A 20616-nucleotide genomic window follows, 5' to 3' on the forward strand; every position below is an offset into this window, starting at 1 on the left:
TAGCTAGTAAAAAGCAGTCAGTGAAACGTCAGCTGTGATCTGTGTCCCCTCCTGACTTGACCCTCTGTGAGGGGAAAGGGAAATTACAACGGACATGAGGGTGTGCAGGTGATAAGGGGGAGGCATTAGGAGTAAAGTGGTGCTACAGAGTCAGGCCCTGGGGAGGGCCAAAGGGGCAGCAGTGGTCCCAGGTGTGGCTGCTTGCGGGCAGGTGGTGGGAGCCTTCAAAAGAGGGCCTGAAGGGGCCACCCTCCCCCCAGTCTGGGGTAGCTGGCTCCTGCTGGGGTGGGGAAGGGTGCTGGTAGCTCAGGGGGCTGCTCTCTGAGGGACAGAGACATGAACAACTCCTGGCTGAGGTCGGTTTAGAGGTCCGGAGGTGCTACAGTGCTTGTTGCAGCCTGATGGGGTAGCGCGGCTCAGGGGGCTCATGGTAGTCCACGCATCCTCCTGTCTCAGGAGCTCAGTGGCAGCCAGGAGCCACAAACATCTTAGGGTTAAGGCAGAAAAGCTTCTAGAGCAGCTCTGATTTCTCAAATGTGAGGAGCTGTAAGAGGCAGGAGATGGTGGTGACCGAAGGTCTCGTGTGGAGTTGCTCTGGGAATTGCTTTGGGGATTAAAAAACAAAAAAAAAAAACCCAAACAACCACAGATCTCTCTATTCTCTCAAACTGAAAACACTCCTCTCCCCCCTTCCCCCCAGCTTCTCTCTTCTTTCTGGCACCTGGGAGCCTGGACCATAGCTCTTGACTTTAACTTTGTAGCTTGGCCCATGCTTGTGGTCTGTGCTAAGCTTCCAAGTCAACAGGAACACTAGCAAGAACATGAGCAGGCCTTGGGTCAGTCCCTCTGCCCTCCTCCAAGCTGGCCCTAAATACAAATGCAGAAAGCTGTTGGGATAGTGCGGTGACAGGCAGCAATGCCAAAGTTTGGAGAAAACAGGTAGAAGCTACCAGCCGGGAACTAGGTGCAGGCAGTTTCGTTGCTGCGAGGGAAGAGGGGAAGGAAAGAGCCCAGTTCTCCGATTAACTGATAACATTCAGCGCATCAATAAGCGAGTGCAGCTCGTCCCTTACGCTCTCCAGGGAGTGGCAGATAGTCTGCGGGCTGTCCAGGAGCTCGATGCTGTGGGTGTACGGCTCGTATTTCACCGAGAAGGGCCGCTTGATGTGGGCAGCGTAGCTCCTGAAAGGAAAGGGTGCCGAAGCCTTGTTGCAAACCATGAGTCTCACAGCTGCCTGCTCCCTCTTGCTTCTCTTCCCTCCTCCCCCAGATAAATTCACAACAGATAAATGCCTCTCTGGAGCAGAATTTCTAAGTTAGCACAAAACCTGTACGTTTCCCATCTTTGCAGCTTGATGAGGGTATAGCAGTAGTCAAGATAGTTCCTGTTCAGCTAGGGTGACCAAGCTTGAGTCTGCGGTTTCCCAGGGCCACCACCTCTCTCTTTACATGTGCTTACCTCAAACTGGAAGATGCACTGAAGTTGCTGCCTCTGTGGTTGCCACCTGTGCTAAGATACCCTCTATTTTTACTTAATGTAGCTGAGTGCTCTTGGAGGTCTAAGGGGAAATAATCAAAGGGCAAGATTTCCCCAAGGGATTTTCTCATGTTCAGCTCCAAATCTAACACTTATATGCTTGACAAGGTGCGTTCCCACCCACCCACCCCCCCCTCGGTGACTCTGTAAAAATGGACTTGGGGATCTAAATTTAGCTACTCATAGGTAAAGTCTCATGCTGAAAGTGCTTGGGAAGAGGGGGAACAAGCCAGCTCCGGCGACAGGAGAGCCCCTGGCCGCTTTACCCTCTCTCTCCTGAATGGCTTAGCCTAGGGTACCCTCTTGTGGCTACTGTGGGTCTGCTCTGCCGCAGTCTGGGGGGAAATGAGGAATGAGTCTCCCCGGACTCCTCCTATAGCCGGTACCCGTACTGTGGGAAAGCCTAATCCCGACTGCCACGGTCTGGGTGTGAAACGCATGACCGGCTCTGCAGAGGACCCGGGGGGTAGCACGGGGGAAAGCTGCTGGCGTGTGCAGAGGAAGGAAAGCCACGGGGAAACCAATGGGTTTCCTGAATACCCACAGCTCCTATCTCCCTTAAAATGTGGCTTATCTCAGTGCCTGAGCCTAGGTAGAGCTTGCCCCCCCAAATCTACCTTCTAGCACAAGAGTATTCATTTTACACCTTTCTGAAGCCTGCAGGTACAGCATTGTCTCTGTGGGCGCCTGGAAGGGAACTGAATGTGCTCCTCACTGGAAAACACTTTGGGGAAAGGGGGCTTTTTCTCAGGATAGCCCTGACAATCAGGTCCATGGCTGTAGCCCCCCAGGACTGCCAGTAATGCAAGCAAAATAGGCATTTTATTGTTTTCATCTCTTAAAGTAGCACTTACGTGGTCTCTGAGCTCTTTTAATAGGATCATTTAAAGTGCCTATCACTGTCCAAGCCCCCTAGCCTAATCTTGACTGTATATGTGGTGTATTTTCCCCTTTTAAATATAAAGAAATGAGTTATCCAACAGTTCGGAGTTTTAGTCTTTTTTTAAGCAGTGCAGTCTGTGTGAGAGGATGGGCTCCCCGGATGCTTGCTTTTGAGCAGCTGAACTCTGGAGCTGCAGGAATGGTGCAAGTGAGTTGCACCTGGTTGGATGATAATGAAGCCCCTCAGCAGCTGCTCAGTTTTTCCTGCATCCTAAATTCAAACACTGCCGCCAGGTCAAGCAGTTCTTCACCTCGCTCCTAAAAATCTCACCCATGCAGCTCCCTGGGCAGAAAGCTAAATGCCGCCTCTAACTCAGGTTTTCAGAATGATGCTTTCCGGATGAATACTTCCGAAGGGAGGGCAGGTACCTGGCCTTTATCAGCCAGTCTTCTCATAGTGAGAAAACAAGGGTATCCTGGTGAACGGAGGGCAGTCCTGGACCCCCAGCTAGCCCCCGGTTAGGCTGCCTTGCCTGCCTTGGAAGCTGGAAGTTTTCTTTAACTCTTCCCTGTAAGAACTAACACTAGATTTGTCCTTTCCTTTGCACACTCAGCCTAATCTCCACAAATGCCTCCGCCCTGCTCTCCTCCACACACCACATGTCGCATGGCTCTTGGACAAATCGGAAGCCCAAAGGACTTGAGCTGGGCCCTGTGGGAACTAGAGAGTCATTTTGTCAAGGTCAAAAATGGGTTAATGCTTATTATAACGCACATAATGCTTATGGGTTAATGCATCAGGTTTTGAAAGACCTAACTGATATTTGTTTCCAGAGTGCTCCTGAGATCCTAAACTGAAAGCAGCCACTGCCCTACCAAGCACTATTTTGAGATATCGTAGCCCTGTGTCATCCTGCTTGGGTCTCCCTCACTGCCCGAGCCTACCTGAGTTTACTTTTGGCATCACTGAAGCTCTCGGACACAAAATACACAGGCTGGTAGTTCTGATCTTGGTAGGGCTGGACAGCGGCAGCATCTGGGTCAAAGTCCCGCACCTCTGGTTCATCTGACAAGGAGTGCTGCAGAAACAGCAGAAAGCCAGCAGGCAGCGGAGGCAACCAGAGTTTGCATGCATAATAGAGATGGAAAATAGATAACTATACAGGGTCTGGAGCAGAGAGAAGCAAGTTCTGCTCGGACTTACTATAAGTTCCCCATAGGAAGACAGGAGCCCAGCTCCATAGGCTTTCACTGTCCCGTTCTGTTTGCAGAGCCCAAACTCCACTGTAAACCAGTAAAGCTGTGAAAGGAAAAAACAAAACAAAACAAACCACACACATAGGGAACACAAGTTCTCCTCTTCATCTCCCTCTCACTTTTGAGTCCTTACACCACAGTCTGGGTCAGAGGATGTTTAAACAAACTAGCGCCTGGCACAGCCTGTGGAGCCAGGCAGTGAAACAGCTTGCTCAGACCCACAGGGGAGGCGAGGGGCAGCACCTCCTTATCTCGTTGTACAACTCAAGGCTTGGCCAGCCTGGGGCTAGCCACAAGCCCGTGGTCACGCTGGAGCAGATGGAAGCTCTTCCGGACACCATGCTACCCGAGTTGTCCTCCCAAGCATGCAGCAACTATACGGTGTCTCTGTTGACTGCCCTTGGAGCAGGACAGTTCACCTTGTCAAGGGAGAGCTGAAGGAAACGGATGTAATTTAATCCCATCCTAAAGAGTCCCAGCAGTGCTGTCTTTAGAAATATGATGCTTAATGATACTCTAGTGCCCATGAAAATTGGGTTAATGTGCAAGTGAGCTCTGCTTTTTAACTGATCTCTGCTTTGCACAGTCATCACGAAAGAGCAGAGGATGGGGCACCTCAGACAGAGGCTCTAAGCCATTAAGTTTTGGGCAGACGAGGGTGCACCAGTCCCCCCTGTTGTCACAGAAGTGCTACTAGAAGGACTGGGGTCCCAGTCATGCTGAAAGTAAAACTTACCGTTGCAAGTTTCTCAATTTCTTCATCAGTTGCTCCCAGAGATGCAAGCCCAATGTCCTGGGAAGAAAAGGGAAGGGGCGAATGTCAGTATAAATTTGGTCAACTGCAGCAAGATTCATTTAAAACCCAGCGTTTTGGGGTTTGGTCAGTTATCACATTCTCATGCAATTAGTACAGATAACCAGTCAACAGTTCAGAAATGTCCTACAACACAATTTATTGCAGACACTGAGAGGGATAAAAGAAGTATTTTGCTGTTGGGATTGGGGATGCCTGAATGTTTCATAGTATCAGGAGTTTCATGGTATCAGGAGTTTGTTCAAAATTTTCAGTGCTTCTGAAAATTGCTGTTAAAATGTATCTTTTGCAAAGCTTTTCGTGGCCCGTTTCCCCACCTGCCCTGCTCTCCCTGTTCATGGCATGGTTGCTCCTGCTTCCAGTCAGCCCACACTCCAGCATCCGTCTGCCACATGCTACACCTCTGCTTCTCCCCACTGTACTTGGGGGCAGCTCCCCATCATCCTCCTCCTCCATCACCACTAAACCCCCTCATTCTACTCTTCCTTCAAACCTTCCCTTCCTGTGCTGACTACATAAAAGGACATGATTCAGCCACTTAGGTGCAGACTGCTCTCTATCTCATTCTCTTGAGATGACAGATATTATTTCCTTGAACTGGCTGGAGAGCTGGGCGGAGAGGAACCTCATGAAGTTCAACAAAGGGAAGTGCAGGGTCCTGCACCTAGGGAAGAATAACCCCATGCACCAGTACAGGTTGGGGGCTGACCTGCTGGAAAGCAGCTCTGCCGAGAAGGACCTGGGAGTGCTGGTGGACACCAAGTTAAGCATAAGGCAGCAATGTGCCCTTGTGGCCAAGAAGGCCAATGGTATCCTGGGGTGCATTAGGCAGAGCATTGCCAGCAGGTCGAGGGAGGTGATTCTCCCCCTCTCCTCAGCCCTGGTGAGGCCCCATCTGGAGTACTGCGTCCAGTTCTGGGCTCCCCAGTACAAGAGGGATGTGGCACTACTGGAGCAAGTCCAGCGAAGGGCTACAAAGACGATTAGGGGACTGGAGCATCTCTCTTATGAGGAAAGGCTGAGAGAGCTTGGCCTGTTTAGCTTGGAGAAGAGAAGGCTGAGAGGAGATCTTATCAACGTGTACAAGTATCTGAAGGGAGGGTGTCGAGAGGATGGGACCAGACTCCTTTCAGTGGTGCCGAGCAACAGGACGCGAGGAAATGGGCACAAACTGAAACACAGACACTTCCATCCGAACATGAGGAAATACTTTTTCACTGTGAGGGTGACAGAGCACTGGCACAGGTTGCCCAGAGAGGTGGTGGAGTCTCCTTCTCTGGAGATATTCAAAAGCTGCCTGGACACAATCCTGGACAACGTGCTCTAGGTGACCCTGCTTGAGCAGTGGGGTTGGACTAGATGATCTCCAGAGGTCCCTTCCAACCTCAGCGATTCTGTGATTCTGTGAACTCTCAGACACCTGCTGTGGTTTTGTCATGCTCAGATTAAAAATGCTCTGGTGCAGAGTCTGACATTTCTACTATACATTAGGGCTTTCAGTTCATGACTAAGGCTTCTGAACATTGTGCTTAAAACAAATAAACCTTAGAAAAAAACAAGAAGGGGTTAGGTGGCCAGTGACACATCTGAAATTAATGAATGAGCAGTCAGAGGCAAAGCTGGAAGCAAAGGGGAAATCTGCTGACACTGGGACAGAGGCAGTCATGTTACATACTCAAGGAATGGCTACCAAGCCCATGGCTGACTTGCCTACAGCAAATAAGAAGGGGCGGATACACAGTATTGCTATGGCTTCTCTCTCCTGCTGCAGTCAGTGGTTCAGGGCAGACTTCTGTGTCCTACAGTAACTCCTGCTAGGACTGGGCAGCCAAAAAGCAATGTACAGCTACTGTCGCAGTGCTGTGAAAATCCAGGAGAAGTTAGGAGAGGAGAAACATTTCTCCAGGCAGCATCCTTGGAACTGCCTGCCAGGAGGGTGAGACTGAGCTAGATTTGGATTCCCATCTCACCCCCTGCTCTCTCAGCGTGAAGAAACAGAAGATCTGCTGTACCTGAGAGAACTGTGCAAATGTCTTGTCAGCCAGCATTGGTACGTGCCCCAGGAGCTCGTGGCAGCAGTCCCTTCCATTGCCCAGGAGAAGAAGGAAAACATGATTAGCACAGGTTTTGCACACTGGAGAGAAAGCAAAATGTTAATCCTCAGCGAGCTGTTGTGCTAGGGGAGCTGTCTCAGCTGAGGAAGGCCATCTCGGGCTAAGCAGTACTCACGGCTCCGGGGAGTGCATGGGTGAGGACGCGTGGCGGATGTACTGCGTGCACTGGAACACCCGGAAGGCCAGGCTGGCGAGGAAGTCCCGAGCAGACAGCAGGCCAGCCACGGGCCGGAGCTGGAAGCCAGTTCTCTCTGAAATAGTTCATGCAGTCACTGAGGAGCATGCTACAGCTCACAGGGCTGCACTGATAGTCAGTTTTATAAACATACAACAAAAACCTCAGTGCTGGAAATTAAAGAGTTCCTGCAGCACCAGACCTAGTATTTCTACTTCTACTAGGCAGCAACGTCTGCTCCTTAGGCTGGCTGGTGCTCAGAAGGATCACTGAAACTGTGGGCTTGGGCTTGCAGCTGCAGCCCATTATTTTACCTACCCTTCCATCACCTGGCAGTCCCTGCCAGCTGTAGTCAATCCTCTGGCCTGTGTGTGCAATATGCAGGTGTCCGCTAGCTCTCTTCCCAAATCTCACCTCACACCCTCCTCCTTTGAGTCCATGTTTCCTTACAGCAGTTGTTGGTATTATGCTGGAGCCCTGGCACTTCATCAGACCCCAGCAGTGTTTCAGGTTGTCTGTGCTTTTCACTAGCCTCCCCTTCAGTTGCACCCACCTTTCAGGAAGCGGGAGACCTCCTCCAGCTGAGGGATGTTGTTCTCGCTGTAGCCACAGAATTTCTCCAGTAGATTAAAAGCTTCTAGGTACTCCTTGCAGGCATGGGTTGGGTACAGGCTCTTTAGTGTACTGTATACCTCTTTCCTTTAGAACAAGAGGAGGTACGTGGTCAGAGTCTGGCTTTGCATGTCTAGTCTGCTCCTGTCCTCTGGTTATATGCTGTCAAATTCTTGTGTGTCTGGTTTTCTTGTCCTTTTTGTTTTCCACACCACTAAGTCTATGTGTCTCTGCACATTCACGGGGTTACACACACTTGCACACACACAAACACATGCACACTCACTCCCCATTCAAATGAGTCTGCAATGTCAACAAAGTCGTATCTGTACAGACCTGCTTCTGACCTTGAACTAATATTAGGTCAATGTTACAGGTAAGAAGTACTAAGTGGAATTAAAATATTCCCTTTAGGTTAGTTCCTAAAGTCACACTACAAAGTCATTTAATATAAATGAGAGATGACCTTGTTTAGAAGTTTGAATAATCAATTCTAATAGTCAGTCTTGTTTTCAGAGACATTCCTGCAGTGACACTCCTGGAAGTGATAATGCTCAGAGGAAGCATTTTTCCAAGTGAGATATGATCCAGATATTCACTCTTGCCCTCATATTTCTCTCCACAGCTATGATAACTATCCTTGTGTTTGGAGGCTGCCACTAAGCCAACTTCCCTTTGGAGAAGTGGTTTCCAAATTGACCTATCTAGCTCTCTGTGGAGGATTCCTTGGAGGAACTCCTGGAGAAGGCAGGCTGAAAGTGCAGCTCCAAGAGAGGAGGATCATCGTTAGTTTGGTTGCAGTTTGGTGACTGAGCAATTGTGAAGATCCTGTCGTTATTCCTCACAAGCAGCCAGGGAAAAGGGAGCTTTGGTGTCTATTGGTTGCCACCTCAGGTAGTGGAAGCCAATAAATGTCACAGATTAAATCAGCACTCACCAGGTAGCGATCTCCTCCGCTGTGTACTCCACATGAGGGATTGGGTCCCCACTGCAAGGCAAATGTACCATTAATGGCAGTAGGGGAGCACAAGCCAGGCTGCTCTTCCCTTTGAAAAACATGCACCTTTGAGAAGGTGCTCTGCATGACGTTGCTCAATCATCTTTAAAACAAACAAGCGGATGATAGGAAAGACAGAGTTTTAGTACTAGGTCACTTGTACAGATGCAACAAATATATGGACACAGGAAAAGCACTAGTATAACCAGATGTTATAATGAACAAGGCATGAGTGAAAGCTTAGCAGGCATGGTATTTTCCAAGAAATGGAAACTGTGCAGAAAAAAAAAAGAAAAAAAGAATATGTGCCTGAAGTTGATATTTAACATAGACAGCAGGAAGCTGATGGTTCCATTCATTCTTAAAGCCATCAGAATGAATCAGTGGTTAGGAAATAAAAGTAGTTAATAAGGAAGAATAAGGGCATTTGAACTGCAGAAAAATATGTGGTCAGTAAGAGTAAGGACAACAAGAAAAGAAAATGTTAACATTAATATAAGTGAGAACTAAAGAAGACTGATACTTCTGCCTTTTCTGCACTAGCATTTACAATTGTATTTCCTAAATCCTTCTGTTCTGTATTTGAACAGATGAGGTATTCATGTATTACTGTAGTAAAGCACAGTTTCTATTCCATCTACAGCCAGAAGGGATGTTACACAACACCTTATAAATGCTAACCTCCAGATGAGATATGTCATTTATCCTAAATGCGTGCATCATCTTCCTGGGTCCCTCAGGACTCTCTTGCTGGCACAAAGACATTCCATGCATTTAATAGGAGTACAGGATAAAAACATAAATATATATATTCTGGACTTGAAATCTGCAAAGAACATGAAATCTAATAGAGCAGTAAGTCCTGCTGGAATCAGGCTGGGTGTATGCATAGCTCAGAAAGGCAACGCCGTCCATTTCTGTAGGCTGCTTTCCGGTGGGGCTAACTACAGGACTCTGCATTTAAAGTCCCGTTTAGAGAGGGAGACACTACAGTGGAAGGCATTGTTACTAAAAAGGATCTGGGGATTATTTTACAAAACCCAGCTGAATATTAGAGCTCTGTCTGATGTTGTAGCTGAGTGATTGAGTGCTATCACTGGATACATCAGAACAGGAGTATTAAGTAGGAGTTCAAGAGATAGTCTTAATTCTATGTAAGACAATGATGAAGCCATTGCTGGAATCTATTTGATTTATCAAACACAGTTAAGAGGTGAACCATTTAGTCTATAAATACCATTAAAAAAAATTCTGACAGCAGATGGTTCTTCAGTCTAGCAGAAGAAAGGCACGTGTGATCCAGTGGGTGAAAGCTAATGCTACAGACATTCGGTTTAGAAATAAAACACACATTTTTCACAGCCAGAATAATGAACCATTTGAACAATTTTTCTAAGCACATGTTATCTTTTTCAGTGCTTGAAACTTTGAAGTCAAGACTAGATGTCATTCTAAAAGAGATGCAATATTTCAAAATGAAGTTTGGGGTTTGATGGAATTATATGTAGCTTTGTTATGCAGGAGGTTTGTTCTGGATTTATGAATATATGAATTAATGACCATAGGCAGTTTTACATTAGGAAAAAATTGGAATACCCAGAGAGAAGGAGCACAGAAAAGGAGCTGGAAAGGCTGAATGGAGAGACAAAACATCATCAAAGAAGAGAAAAATCTCATAGAAGTAGCACAATAACTTCCCAACAAGCTGCACTGACATGGAATTACTCCTGTGTGGATGTTAGGAAAGACTTACTGCTTATAGTGAAAAGCAATTTCTGCTATCGTTTTCCTCCTCTGGCGGTATACTTGGTCAGAGTATCCCTGTTATGACAAATAGGAACAGAGACAGGATTTTTAATTAGTTACTAAAACTTTTCACCCAGCAAAGTTCACCACTGGTTGGAGCAACTTCTTTCATGATGGTGATTGCATGATAATTTTCTGACCAGTTGCAGTAATGGGTGTTTGCTACCTCCCTGCTTCTGAGGGAATGCTCAGGACTTGAATGTGAGGACGTGCCCACACAGACTAACTCACCGGGTGATCCAAATCCAAGTCAGGGTCAAACTTAGTGACCAAGTGGTGGCACTTGTCCAATTCACAGATTTTTCTGGGAAACCAGTGGACTGCAGGGAGAGAAAGAGAGAGAGAAACTGTGGCTGTGGAAATGAAAGCTGAGCATCCTGTGCTGAGAAGGGGCTGTGGTGTTCAACAGTACATATGTGACCTGACGTAGCACATACACACACAACTGCACATGATGTAGCTGTACTTCCCTGGCTGTGGTCCCTCACTCTCAATGCTCCCATCCCACAGTCAGTTCTAATGCCACAATCTCCATCTCATAACTTCCCTGCCTGTCTCTCAAAAGAACATTTTATGACATAAGTAAACTAGAAGACCAAATTGGATCATGTTCAAAGACTCCAGACTTTGCAAAAACAAACAAAAAACAGAGATCCAACATAATTCTTAGGATCCAAAGGTATTCTCTGTCTTATCACTACTTCTGTTGTGGAAGCTTAAGTGTATCATGGACTAGGTTGCAGAATAATGAGCCTTTTCTGCTCTGGTATGTCCTGATGATAGAATCATCAAATGCTTTAGCTCAGGGTGTTTACTTGCATGATCAGATCACAGAGAGATACCTTTATAAACTCTAACTCTGGGTAAGGGATCTGGATTACAAGGACTGTGAGGCAACAACAGTTAAACTATATTACCAGGGTGGTCTCTAGACAAGCCAGATATAGGATCCCTTGTGAATAACAAAGACTCCACTCAGGTTTCTAAGGCTCAGTCTGTGCATGAAAGTCAAACAGTTTGTAAGTTCCTTACATTTGTCTTCCTTAGTGGTCCTCACTTCTTCTGTTACCCTCTTGATGGAGCTAATGAAAGTATTGAGGTCAGAGCTGTGGACTTCACACCGTACAAAATACTCCAGCTCAGTGGTCCCTTCACGGGGCTTTCGGCTAAGCCTGGTCTCCAGGTGGTGAATTTTAGCTTCAAACGTCTTTTAGAACATGGAAAAGAAAAACAAAAGCATTAAACAAGTCTCTGACACTTGAAACACCTACCAATACTTCCCCAAAATGTCCACACGGATATACTGGGGGAGGGGGAGGTTATGCTTTTATTCCTTTTTTTTAACTGGGATGAACACACTTATCCATTAATACTACAGTTTTTCATCCCGGACTAACAGCCCGTGGGGCTGGTCAGCAATTTTCAACTGAAAACTTCCTCGGAGGCAAAAATGATCTTAACAAGATTGGCAATTCATATGGCAAAATGCCACCTACTGTTACCTTTTTCCTTTAACTTCTCCCTTAAGGCAAGGCAGTTTTTTGGTAATTTAACCCCCAAAAAGGGCTCATTTTCGCGGAGCCCGGCGGGGGCGGCGCTGGCCAGGGTGCTGAAACCACCGCCGCGGCCGGACACTCGCCCCGGTCGTCCGGCCCCAGCCCAAATCAGGGAAGACCAGGGAGCTCTCCGGCTCCTTTCTTGCACTGACTTCACTTCAAGGAAGCTGCTGGGAAGCAGTGTTGCGTGTTGAAGGCTCCCAGTGCAGCTGCATGGAGAAAACTCACTCCCCCTCAAATCTCCTTGTTTGCTGATTTATGGCCAAAATGGATCTACAGCAACCACCTTACATGTTATTGACCCGGCCACCAAAAAAACTGCAAGCAGATAGGTCGAACATCCAGTTTCATGTGAGGCAGGATTTCACCCTGCATCATACATTTATGGTCACCCTCAGGGTGGTCACGGCTGGGAGGTAACAGCTATCTCATTGCTATTCAGTGTCTACATCAGAAAAGTCTGGCCTCCCTCCTGTCAACAGGCACTGATGTAAAGACCCCAGAGAAACTTTCATCCCAGTGCTCAAAATGGTAGTGCCAATTGAAATAATTTTGTTCTTGTAAGTGCCCTCAAGGAGAGGAGAAAAGTTTGTTCTGCCCACATCCAGACTGTTCCTGAGCTCTGCCAAGTCTTCAGGAGTGTTACTTTGTCGCTCTTTATCAGAACTGAACTCAAAGAATAGAGAGGGGCAAAATGGAGTCTATAGTCTTCCCAAAGGTCCTGGTAGATTTGCAGATATTTTCTTTAGCTTGGTGAAAGCTGGCAGTGCAAGCCCAGGTCCCTGGACAACAACCCAACCTTTCCAGTGTCTCTGGGAGATCTTCAGTAGAGGAAGGGACATGATTTCTTTTGTTAATCACAGGCAGAAAGATGAGAAGGAACAGATGCAATGCCACAGGTAAATTAAATTTAGGATCGTGTTTTTCGAATGTACCTACCAACTTCACTATTACATTGTCCCCTCAACAATCAATACCTTTGCATTAATCTGACAGCTGTGATTGCATTACCTATGCTTTGGCTGCATGTAACACATACAGCAGAGTGAAACCAGCTTCCCTGCAGCCTGGTTCATGATGAGGCAAATGTCATTACGCCCGTCTGCTTTCATATCTTGTACCTGCATTGCCAGAGGGATCTGGGAAATGAATCTTCCTCTACTGTGGCTTGACATGCTTGTCTTTTTATTATCTTTAAAGCTCTCTCTGTGACAAGCTGAAAGAGCTTTTTTACCAGGAGAGCTCTTGATGCAGCAAGCAAATTGCTCCAGGAGGAAACAAGCATTATTTGAACATAAGCTGCCCCTACTTCTTGCATGATACTTAAAAATTGTTTAAATTATAGACTTTAAAACCAGTGTAATATAAAATCTTCCTAGTACAAGAGCTTAGACTTCCATTTTTCATACCTGCTAAGCAGAATGATACACTGAAGGATTTTTCACACCTTCTCTGACAGCTGTACATTTCTCCTAGGAAGGAAACTACAACTATGACAATACCAAGGGTTTTGTCTCCCAGGCTTGTCTTAGGGACACTTTTGGTCTTGAGACAAGAGCAATATGTTGCCCAGAATATGCCCTTCTTTTAAAGGAGATACAAGATACTTTGTAATTGTTGAAGATCCTTAAATGCTTTTCATAAGATTAGCAAAGATGCTACTGGATGGGCAATAAATAGCTAGAATGCCCTACAATTTCAGGGAAATACTTATCCCCCCAAAATATTTTTTGTGTGTTTACCACTATAAGGTAGTGCTGTTGCTGTGTGGTGTTGCTGGTGATCTGATTTTACCCTAGAAATGGTTGCATTTTATGGGGAAAGAAAGTGTTATTTCATAACTGTCTGTATTAATACATGGACTAACAGTGTGTCCTTGTGATGAGAATGGCCAGCTATGTACTGAGTTGCATTAGCAAGACAGTAGACAACAGGTTGAGAGATGTGATTCTTCCCTTCTATTCAACACTTAGGAGATCACCTCTGGAGTGCTGTGTCACGTATAACAAAGACATTGATGTGCTGTAGCAGATTCACTGGAGGGACACAAAGATGGTCAGGGAGATGGAGCACAATGAAATATGAAGAGAGGCTGAGGGAATTGGATTTGTTCAGTCTTAAAAAGTGAAGATGAAGCGGAGACCTTCTTAATGTCTACAACTGCCTGATGGGAGGGTGTGGAGGAAACAGAGCCAGATTCTCTCAGAAGTGCACAGTGGGAGGACAATAGGCAACGGGCACAAGTTGGAACCAAGGATATTGAAGAAAAGAGAAAAAAATATATTTTATCATGAGGGTGGTCAAACACTATACCGGGGACTCAGACAGGTTGCGGGATTTTCATCCTTGGGGGTATTCAAAACACAACGGGCATAGCCCTGAGCAACCTGCTGTGACTGGACCTGCTCTGAGTATGAGGTTGGACCAGGAACCTCCAGAGGGCCCTTACGCCCCATGTGACTGTCTCATAGGAACAAATTCTCCTCTCCTCTCCTCTCACTGCTGAAGTCAATGGAATTTTAAAGTGCTGTATATAAAACATAGCTCAGCACCTTAGTTTGCAAACTGCTTTTGAATCCTTCTGGATGCAAATGTACTGTATAAATGCAAGCTGTTGTGTTTTGATTTTTTAAATAATCAGCCCTTATCTCAGTAAGTCTTTCCATTCATGGTACCAATATCCAAGATAATGAAACTTTTGATTCCTGGCTAGGAGAAAAAAAGCTCTATTAATTACCAATCCCCCGTGATATGAAAGCCATACACACAGTGCATCTCTGGAGAAGAACCAGCACAACCTTTTACACATGAATCAAATTCATCCCTGAAGTAGGGAAGTACTTCGGAAATCAATATGCCAATTTTACACCCAGGGTGAAGCTGTTCCTGTAACTCTTTGACCAAGGATCAGTGCGGTGATGCCTTTCAGAGACAGTCAACGCCTTGACCTAGAAGCTGATCAATACTGTGCAAGGGGGGCTTGCTCTGTGGCCATGCAAACCATACGGCATGTTTTGCAGGTGTGATCAGAGACCAGCGCATGAAGCTGAAGTGCTGAGCAGTAGAGGGTGCTGTTAGAGTTTGCTACAAGCACAATGCTGTGAATTGCAGGTGTGCAGCTGTGTAGTTGACTCCACGGTGCAAAGCTGGGTGGTTGGCTCCCGTAATTAAGAGACAGAGTACTATAACCAGAGCACTGCCAGGTGAAGGTATGGCTCATTCCTAGTGATTCAAAGTGAGAGACGGTGCGCTAGGGGCATGAGCACAGCAAAGGGGATTGGCCTAAGGGTAGGGAGATCATGCAGAGAGTTAACTGAGAGCTTGTAGCAGGCAGACCTAGTCTGACTCTTCTCTAGTAGATTGAAGTGGTGTTTCTCACTGAGTGACCACCAAATGTCTAATGTGTTCCTTGAGTCTGATGTAACAGGTTAGGAACTCACCTCAAATACCTTGAGTGCACGGGACAGTGGTGAAGTCTTGGCTCCCTTGAGCATGAAGAAGAGGTTCAGCATGGCTCTCCCATCCTTCTCCTCAAAGACAATGGTTTCTGTGGACTCCGCAGCATCGGTAGCTGCAGCTGCAGCCTCTCTTTCCTTCCTGGCATCTTCAATGAGGCTTTGACGTCTACCAATAAACCGCGGAGACTGAAGGCAGAACAGAAATAAATAGTCTTTCTGGTAGAGCTGTATGTGAGATTAGAGGATATCACAGATAGCTGGCTGAGGTGTGAGCAGAGGATGAAGGAGAAATTTGGACTGGCTTGTCTGACTGTGAAGAGGAAGGTCTGATGATGGGGACTGGGCTTTAGAAATAAATTTTTTGAAAAAGTGAAGCTTTGGGAAATATCTGTGCAAAATACACTTACAGTATGACTGGAGAGTGAGCTTTTCCCCTCACCTTCCCTATCAACAGTTTTCAATATCTTTTGAAAACTAAAAATGGCAAAAAAAATTTACTCAGTTCTCAGATGCCTAATGAACTCAAGTGGAGAGGTGTTAGATAAATATGATGTTACCTGAGAAAAGATGTATGGGGCGGGGGGCAACTGATGTCCACAGCAAAAACTACAAATTCATCTAATGCTGCAGCTCTTTGCTGTTGTATTAGCATGGCAGCTTAGGTAAACTGTTTTCAGGGTCCAGCCCAACTGCTGGCCTGAGAGCACTGCCGCCTCAGTGCCCTCTGCACAGCGCCCCACCACGCACATCCTCGCGCACACCCTCCCTGCACTGCTTTGCCCGTGCACTGCACCGCTCTCCAGCCACGCTTCAAGGGGCAGGAACCCTGGCAGCCTAACAGCCTTTTAATTATAATTATTTACTGCCACTTAAAACACACCGCAGAGCTGTTTTCTTCTGACATTAAGTGGATGCCTGCCCACTGAAGTGTAATTGGAGCCACGTCCATTTACACCAGAGAATAAATTTCTCCTACTCCCCACTGATCTGTAGATTCATTTTTGTCCCAACAAACTCCTTCAGATGTCTGTTACTTGTAATTGCACCTGAAATGCTGCGTCTTTGTGCCTGGGGTCATGTCAGGTTACCTGTTTTATATTTATAGTGAGCTACGAACTGTTTCCATCACTGTTGCTTCCTTGATTATACAAATAGCCAAAATACTACCTTATTTGTTCTCAGTCATTTTGCAAGTCAGTTTTGTATTTCGAGGCAGCTCATCTGATTCCAGTTTTGTGTGTTCAATATCCAAACCATATGGCAACCCTCAGGACTTGCTAAAAGAGACCTGGGACAGCAGCAACGAAGGAGCAGCCCGTAAAGACATTCAGCACATACAGGCTCGTACAGAGCCACTCTGGCTGCAGTTTTTCTTCCAATTCCATTGAAAATATTTAGAAAAGAGAAACGTGCTCATCAGTCTATCCTGTGAAAATCTGGAGGATGTTTTCCTCTGAAAAATATAGACAGCTCAAATACTAAGCCCCTTTTCTCTCTGATTTTCAAAACCCACCATCAGTAACAAATGTTTTCTCTAAAAATCCTCTTGAGTGCTTTAATAGTGTAAAACCAGCTTCAGGGGTTCCCTCTGACATTTTAAATGCAGTCTGAAAAATGCTGCACATCCAGGCACCAGCCCACGCGCTTCTACCCAGTCCTTTTTTTTAATAAAGATACCCTTTGGAAATTATATTTGCTGATCCTCAACCGCTTTATTCCTTGTGGCACAGAAAAACACTTTCTAATAAATAAGCTCATATTGCTGCTTGTCTAAATCTACAGCATTCATACCCAAAGAGAGAAGACATCTAATAAGTGCCCTGAGCCCTAACTTTAGAAAGCTGGTAAGCGCATGCTCAGCTTTAAGTGTGTGTTTTATATCGCTCCTCTGTTTAAAGTTAAGCCGGTGTTTACTTTAAAGTGCCTGCAATAAGCAGGGCAAACAGTCTTGCACTAGCCACAGCAACTGAGCTCCGCGGTGGTCCGAGGTCAGGCAGCTCCTCGGCTAGAGGAGTTTATTGCACTATGCCCTGCGGTGCAGAAGCGCTCGGGCTCCCACGAGAGGCTGCCGCCACGGCCCCGCAAGGAAGGCGCCGAGCCGAGCCGGACGCAGAAGGCAAAGGCTGCGTTTGGTTTGGGAGGGGGGTGCTGGGAGGGGGGCTGCCTGCTGCCTCGGCTGCGCGCGCGGTCCTGCCTGGCTCTCCAGCTCCTCGTCCTCCCCGCTGCCCTCGCATTTACGCTCCCTGGCGGGGGGGGGTTGCCTACCTTTGCTGGAAACTAGGAATCGTGCTTCTTGTACGCAGACTAGCCAGACTGATTTCTCGTGATAAACGCCTGCCTTTCTCCCGACGCCGCGGTGACATGGTGCCTCTGAACCGCCTTGCCGGCTGGCTGCCTGAGTGCCTACCCTGCTACGGTTAGAAATTTGGTTTGGTTTTGCAAAGCATCAGTTTGCGTATCTACGGCCTGTGTCTGACAGGGTGACTAACCTAGCATGAAGGATGGGTTAATCTTCAGTTCTTTGAAACTGCTGCAACTCAGAGTGCCCGGCCTCAGCAGAGGCATTAAAAATATGACTCTGAATTCAAGTACTTTGGCTTTCTCCCAGGCTTATTGTTTGCGACCATCTAGCAAACAGGCGGGAGTTTTAAAGAATAAATCCTGCTGTGTAACCTGGGGACAGCAATAGCTCATCGCTGCTTCCCCGGCAGCCCTTCCTGCCGTTTTGCATCCAGCCGCTGTCTGCTGGCTGGGTATGTTTGCACGTGCTGTAACAAAAGCCCTGCTAAGCTGCAGCCCAGAGGTGTCTTGTAAAAACTATTAGCAACAGAAAAAGCAAATATACAGGAAGAGAACTTTCTGTGGCGTGAGCTTTGTCTCCAGGCAGCAGTTTAGCTGGAATAGCTGGTGCGCAAAGCACCTTCCAGCGCAGACAAGTTCTGGGATTGCGAAGCTCTTTGGGGGAAGGCCTTTTCTTCCCCCTGAGTTTGTACCATTCCCCCTCCGAGGTCCCAGCGCTCACCCGGAGCTGCCAGAGGTGAGCGGCAAGGGCGGCCCTCGGCCACGGCCCGCCGGCACCGCGTGGGGACAGGGGCACGTGCCGTCCCGCTCAGATGCACAGTCACGCCTCGTGGCCGGTGCGAGGCAGCAAAATAAATGAGAGGACTGTGGAGATCTCCTCCTCCAAATAAGAGGAAAGGGCAAAGCCTTTCACGCTGCTCGCTCTCAACGCGGTCCTAACAGGGAGATTATTTTTTGTTGTTGTTCTGAAAATTGCCGTTCAACGAGGGGATTCAGAGAGGGGCTGAGGTTTTATATCTGCTATAGGCCGAAGGAGCCCCAAGCAGGCTGCCCTGCTCCTGCCAATACACCTGATACAACCTCATTCCTCTGGCCCCTCTGTCCAGCATCCCGTTTCCCAGCAAAACACTAGCAACATCCCAGTCCATGTAATAACTAAACACTCTCCCCTTCTCCGGAGAGGAACAAATGTCTCAAGCACTGATTTGACCAGCTGCCTGGAAAATACAAGTTTTCTAAGAATCACTTAAGTATTCACTATTTTTCTGGAAAGAAAAAGCTTTTGCAAGAGGGAAACCTTCCCTGATTTTTATTTCTTAGTGAAAACAGGCTTTCCTCTTTGTTTCCTAACTCTTTTTCCCTTCCTAGCATACTGCACTCTCCAAAACACCTTTTGTTGCCTATACAGTGGCTGATTTTCCCAAGTCACAGCATTACGCAGGGCTAAGAGAAGAGTGGGTGAAAAAAGTCAAGGCATAGGGGAAAGAAACAGGGAAATCAGCAACTGGCCTGCTGGCTGCCGAACTAGAAAAAAGACAGAGAAGATGCAAGGTGAGAAAAATCTCCTGATTTGAGTTTCTGCAGAGCTACTTCTCTTTACTGATGGGAGAAGTGACAGTACTGTCGCTGCTCAGCAAAGCAAACAAGTGTTTGAAGCAACAGGTGTTATAGATCGATGATATGCGCTCCAGGTGTAGCAAATGCTCTGATTTTTCAGGGCAGGCTCTCTGCATGCATTAAAACCCCCCTTTCAAGGCTGTCACCCCTGCAGGCTTTGCTCTCCCCCATTCCTGCTGTGAGGAGCAAGCATGGTGAAGGGCTGCAGATGCCTGCCAAAACACAGCTGCTCCCTAAGCCGGGGTGATCCCCACGTTTCCTCCCACTGAGTCCCTGATGGGGGGGCCTCCCCATGCCACCCGCTGCAGTCATCCGCTGTCCTGCCTCTGCAGTCACCCATGGGATGGCCATGTTTTCCATCCGCACTGCTGTCCAGGAGCATCCATGCTTCTCATGTCTCCCCTGACATTCGTTAGGGTTAGGTAGGAAAACGCCCGTGTCCCTACAGCCAGAGTAACTGGCTCACCTGCCTTTGCTTTCTAAAGGCACTTGACAGCTCAGCGTGAAGTTTTTTTTTCCTTTCCCTTGCAGGTATAGCTTTAGTGTGCGCTGAAATATTCCCCAGGCTAAGCTGAGGGTCCTATATAGGCAGGGAAGGGTGGGAACCGAGTCAGGGGAAGGATGTATTGGGAGAGAATGAGACTGCGGACACGGCAACGACAAGCAAACTGACTTAAATTGTCTGTACCTTGTATGTAGTCTGGAACAAAAAACACACTTTTTTATATGCTGGAACAGACGAAAAAATTGCTGCAGTTTATTGCCTTGAAATCAGGAGAGGGTTAAGGTATTCCAATCGCATTACACCCTGGGGATTCCTTGTTATCCCTGCCTTCGTCCTACAGGTTGTAGTAGTCACATTTGGTTGGGGGGGGGGGTGCATCAGTTTTAGCTTTCGCCTTCCTAATGTTTACATTTCACACGTGTGCCTAGGCAGCGGGAATTGTTCGGATAGTTTTATTTTGCCAGTCCAGAGCCCGGAGATGCCCGGGTGAGGACTCTCACCGAGACTGTGTTGGTCTGGCTATCCCTGGTTGCCGTTACCTATAGCTAGAGTAGAGAGTGCTGTTTGCTGAGGGAGAGGGAAGGATTGGGGTAGGGTTGTCTTACCATGATGGCCTCAGCTTGCTTGGAGTCCAACTCGGACACGGCCCTGCGGAAGCCTTTGGCTGCAGAGGTGGAGATGTTAGGGGTTGGCATCTCTGCTCCTCCACGAGTTCTGCTCTCAGCTTTTCCTCTCCCTGCCAGCCTTTTATAGGGCAGGGCTGACGTCAAAGACTCTTTCAAATCTTCCCCCCCCTCCTCATCATCACCTCCCTCCCGTCTCCCCCTCGGGCTGAGAGGAGGAGGGGACGCGAAGGAGAGAAACGTTTCTGTCCCATTAAATCTAATCGCTACGAAGATTGCAGACACCCTGCCTTCACAGACCAGCCGCTCCCCCACGCACACTTGTTTGCCTGCGCCCAAAAGCTTTCTGCTCTCTGGTTTTC

The 20616-nt window shown here is 47.3% G+C and overlaps 1 protein-coding gene across 1 annotated transcript; it reads right to left on the reverse strand.

Annotated features, from left to right (window-relative positions):
• Window positions 1-1022: 1022 nt before the first annotated feature.
• Window positions 1023-20326, reverse strand: TH (tyrosine hydroxylase). Its single transcript, XM_013957829.2, has 13 exons — window positions 20237-20326; window positions 15191-15394; window positions 11227-11401; window positions 10426-10514; window positions 10142-10209; window positions 8329-8379; window positions 7333-7478; window positions 6720-6855; window positions 6503-6572; window positions 4413-4469; window positions 3624-3719; window positions 3365-3498; window positions 1023-1182 (listed from the first exon to the last, which is right to left on the reverse strand). The coding sequence occupies exons 1-13, from the start codon at window positions 20324-20326 to the stop codon at window positions 1023-1025; spliced, it is 1476 nt and encodes a 491-aa protein (XP_013813283.1).
• Between the last annotated feature and the right edge of the window lie 290 nt (window positions 20327-20616).

The sequence above is a fragment of the Apteryx mantelli genome, chromosome 4 (assembly GCF_036417845.1).
Source record: "Apteryx mantelli isolate bAptMan1 chromosome 4, bAptMan1.hap1, whole genome shotgun sequence".
In the NCBI taxonomy this organism is placed as follows: Eukaryota; Metazoa; Chordata; class Aves; order Apterygiformes; family Apterygidae; genus Apteryx; species Apteryx mantelli.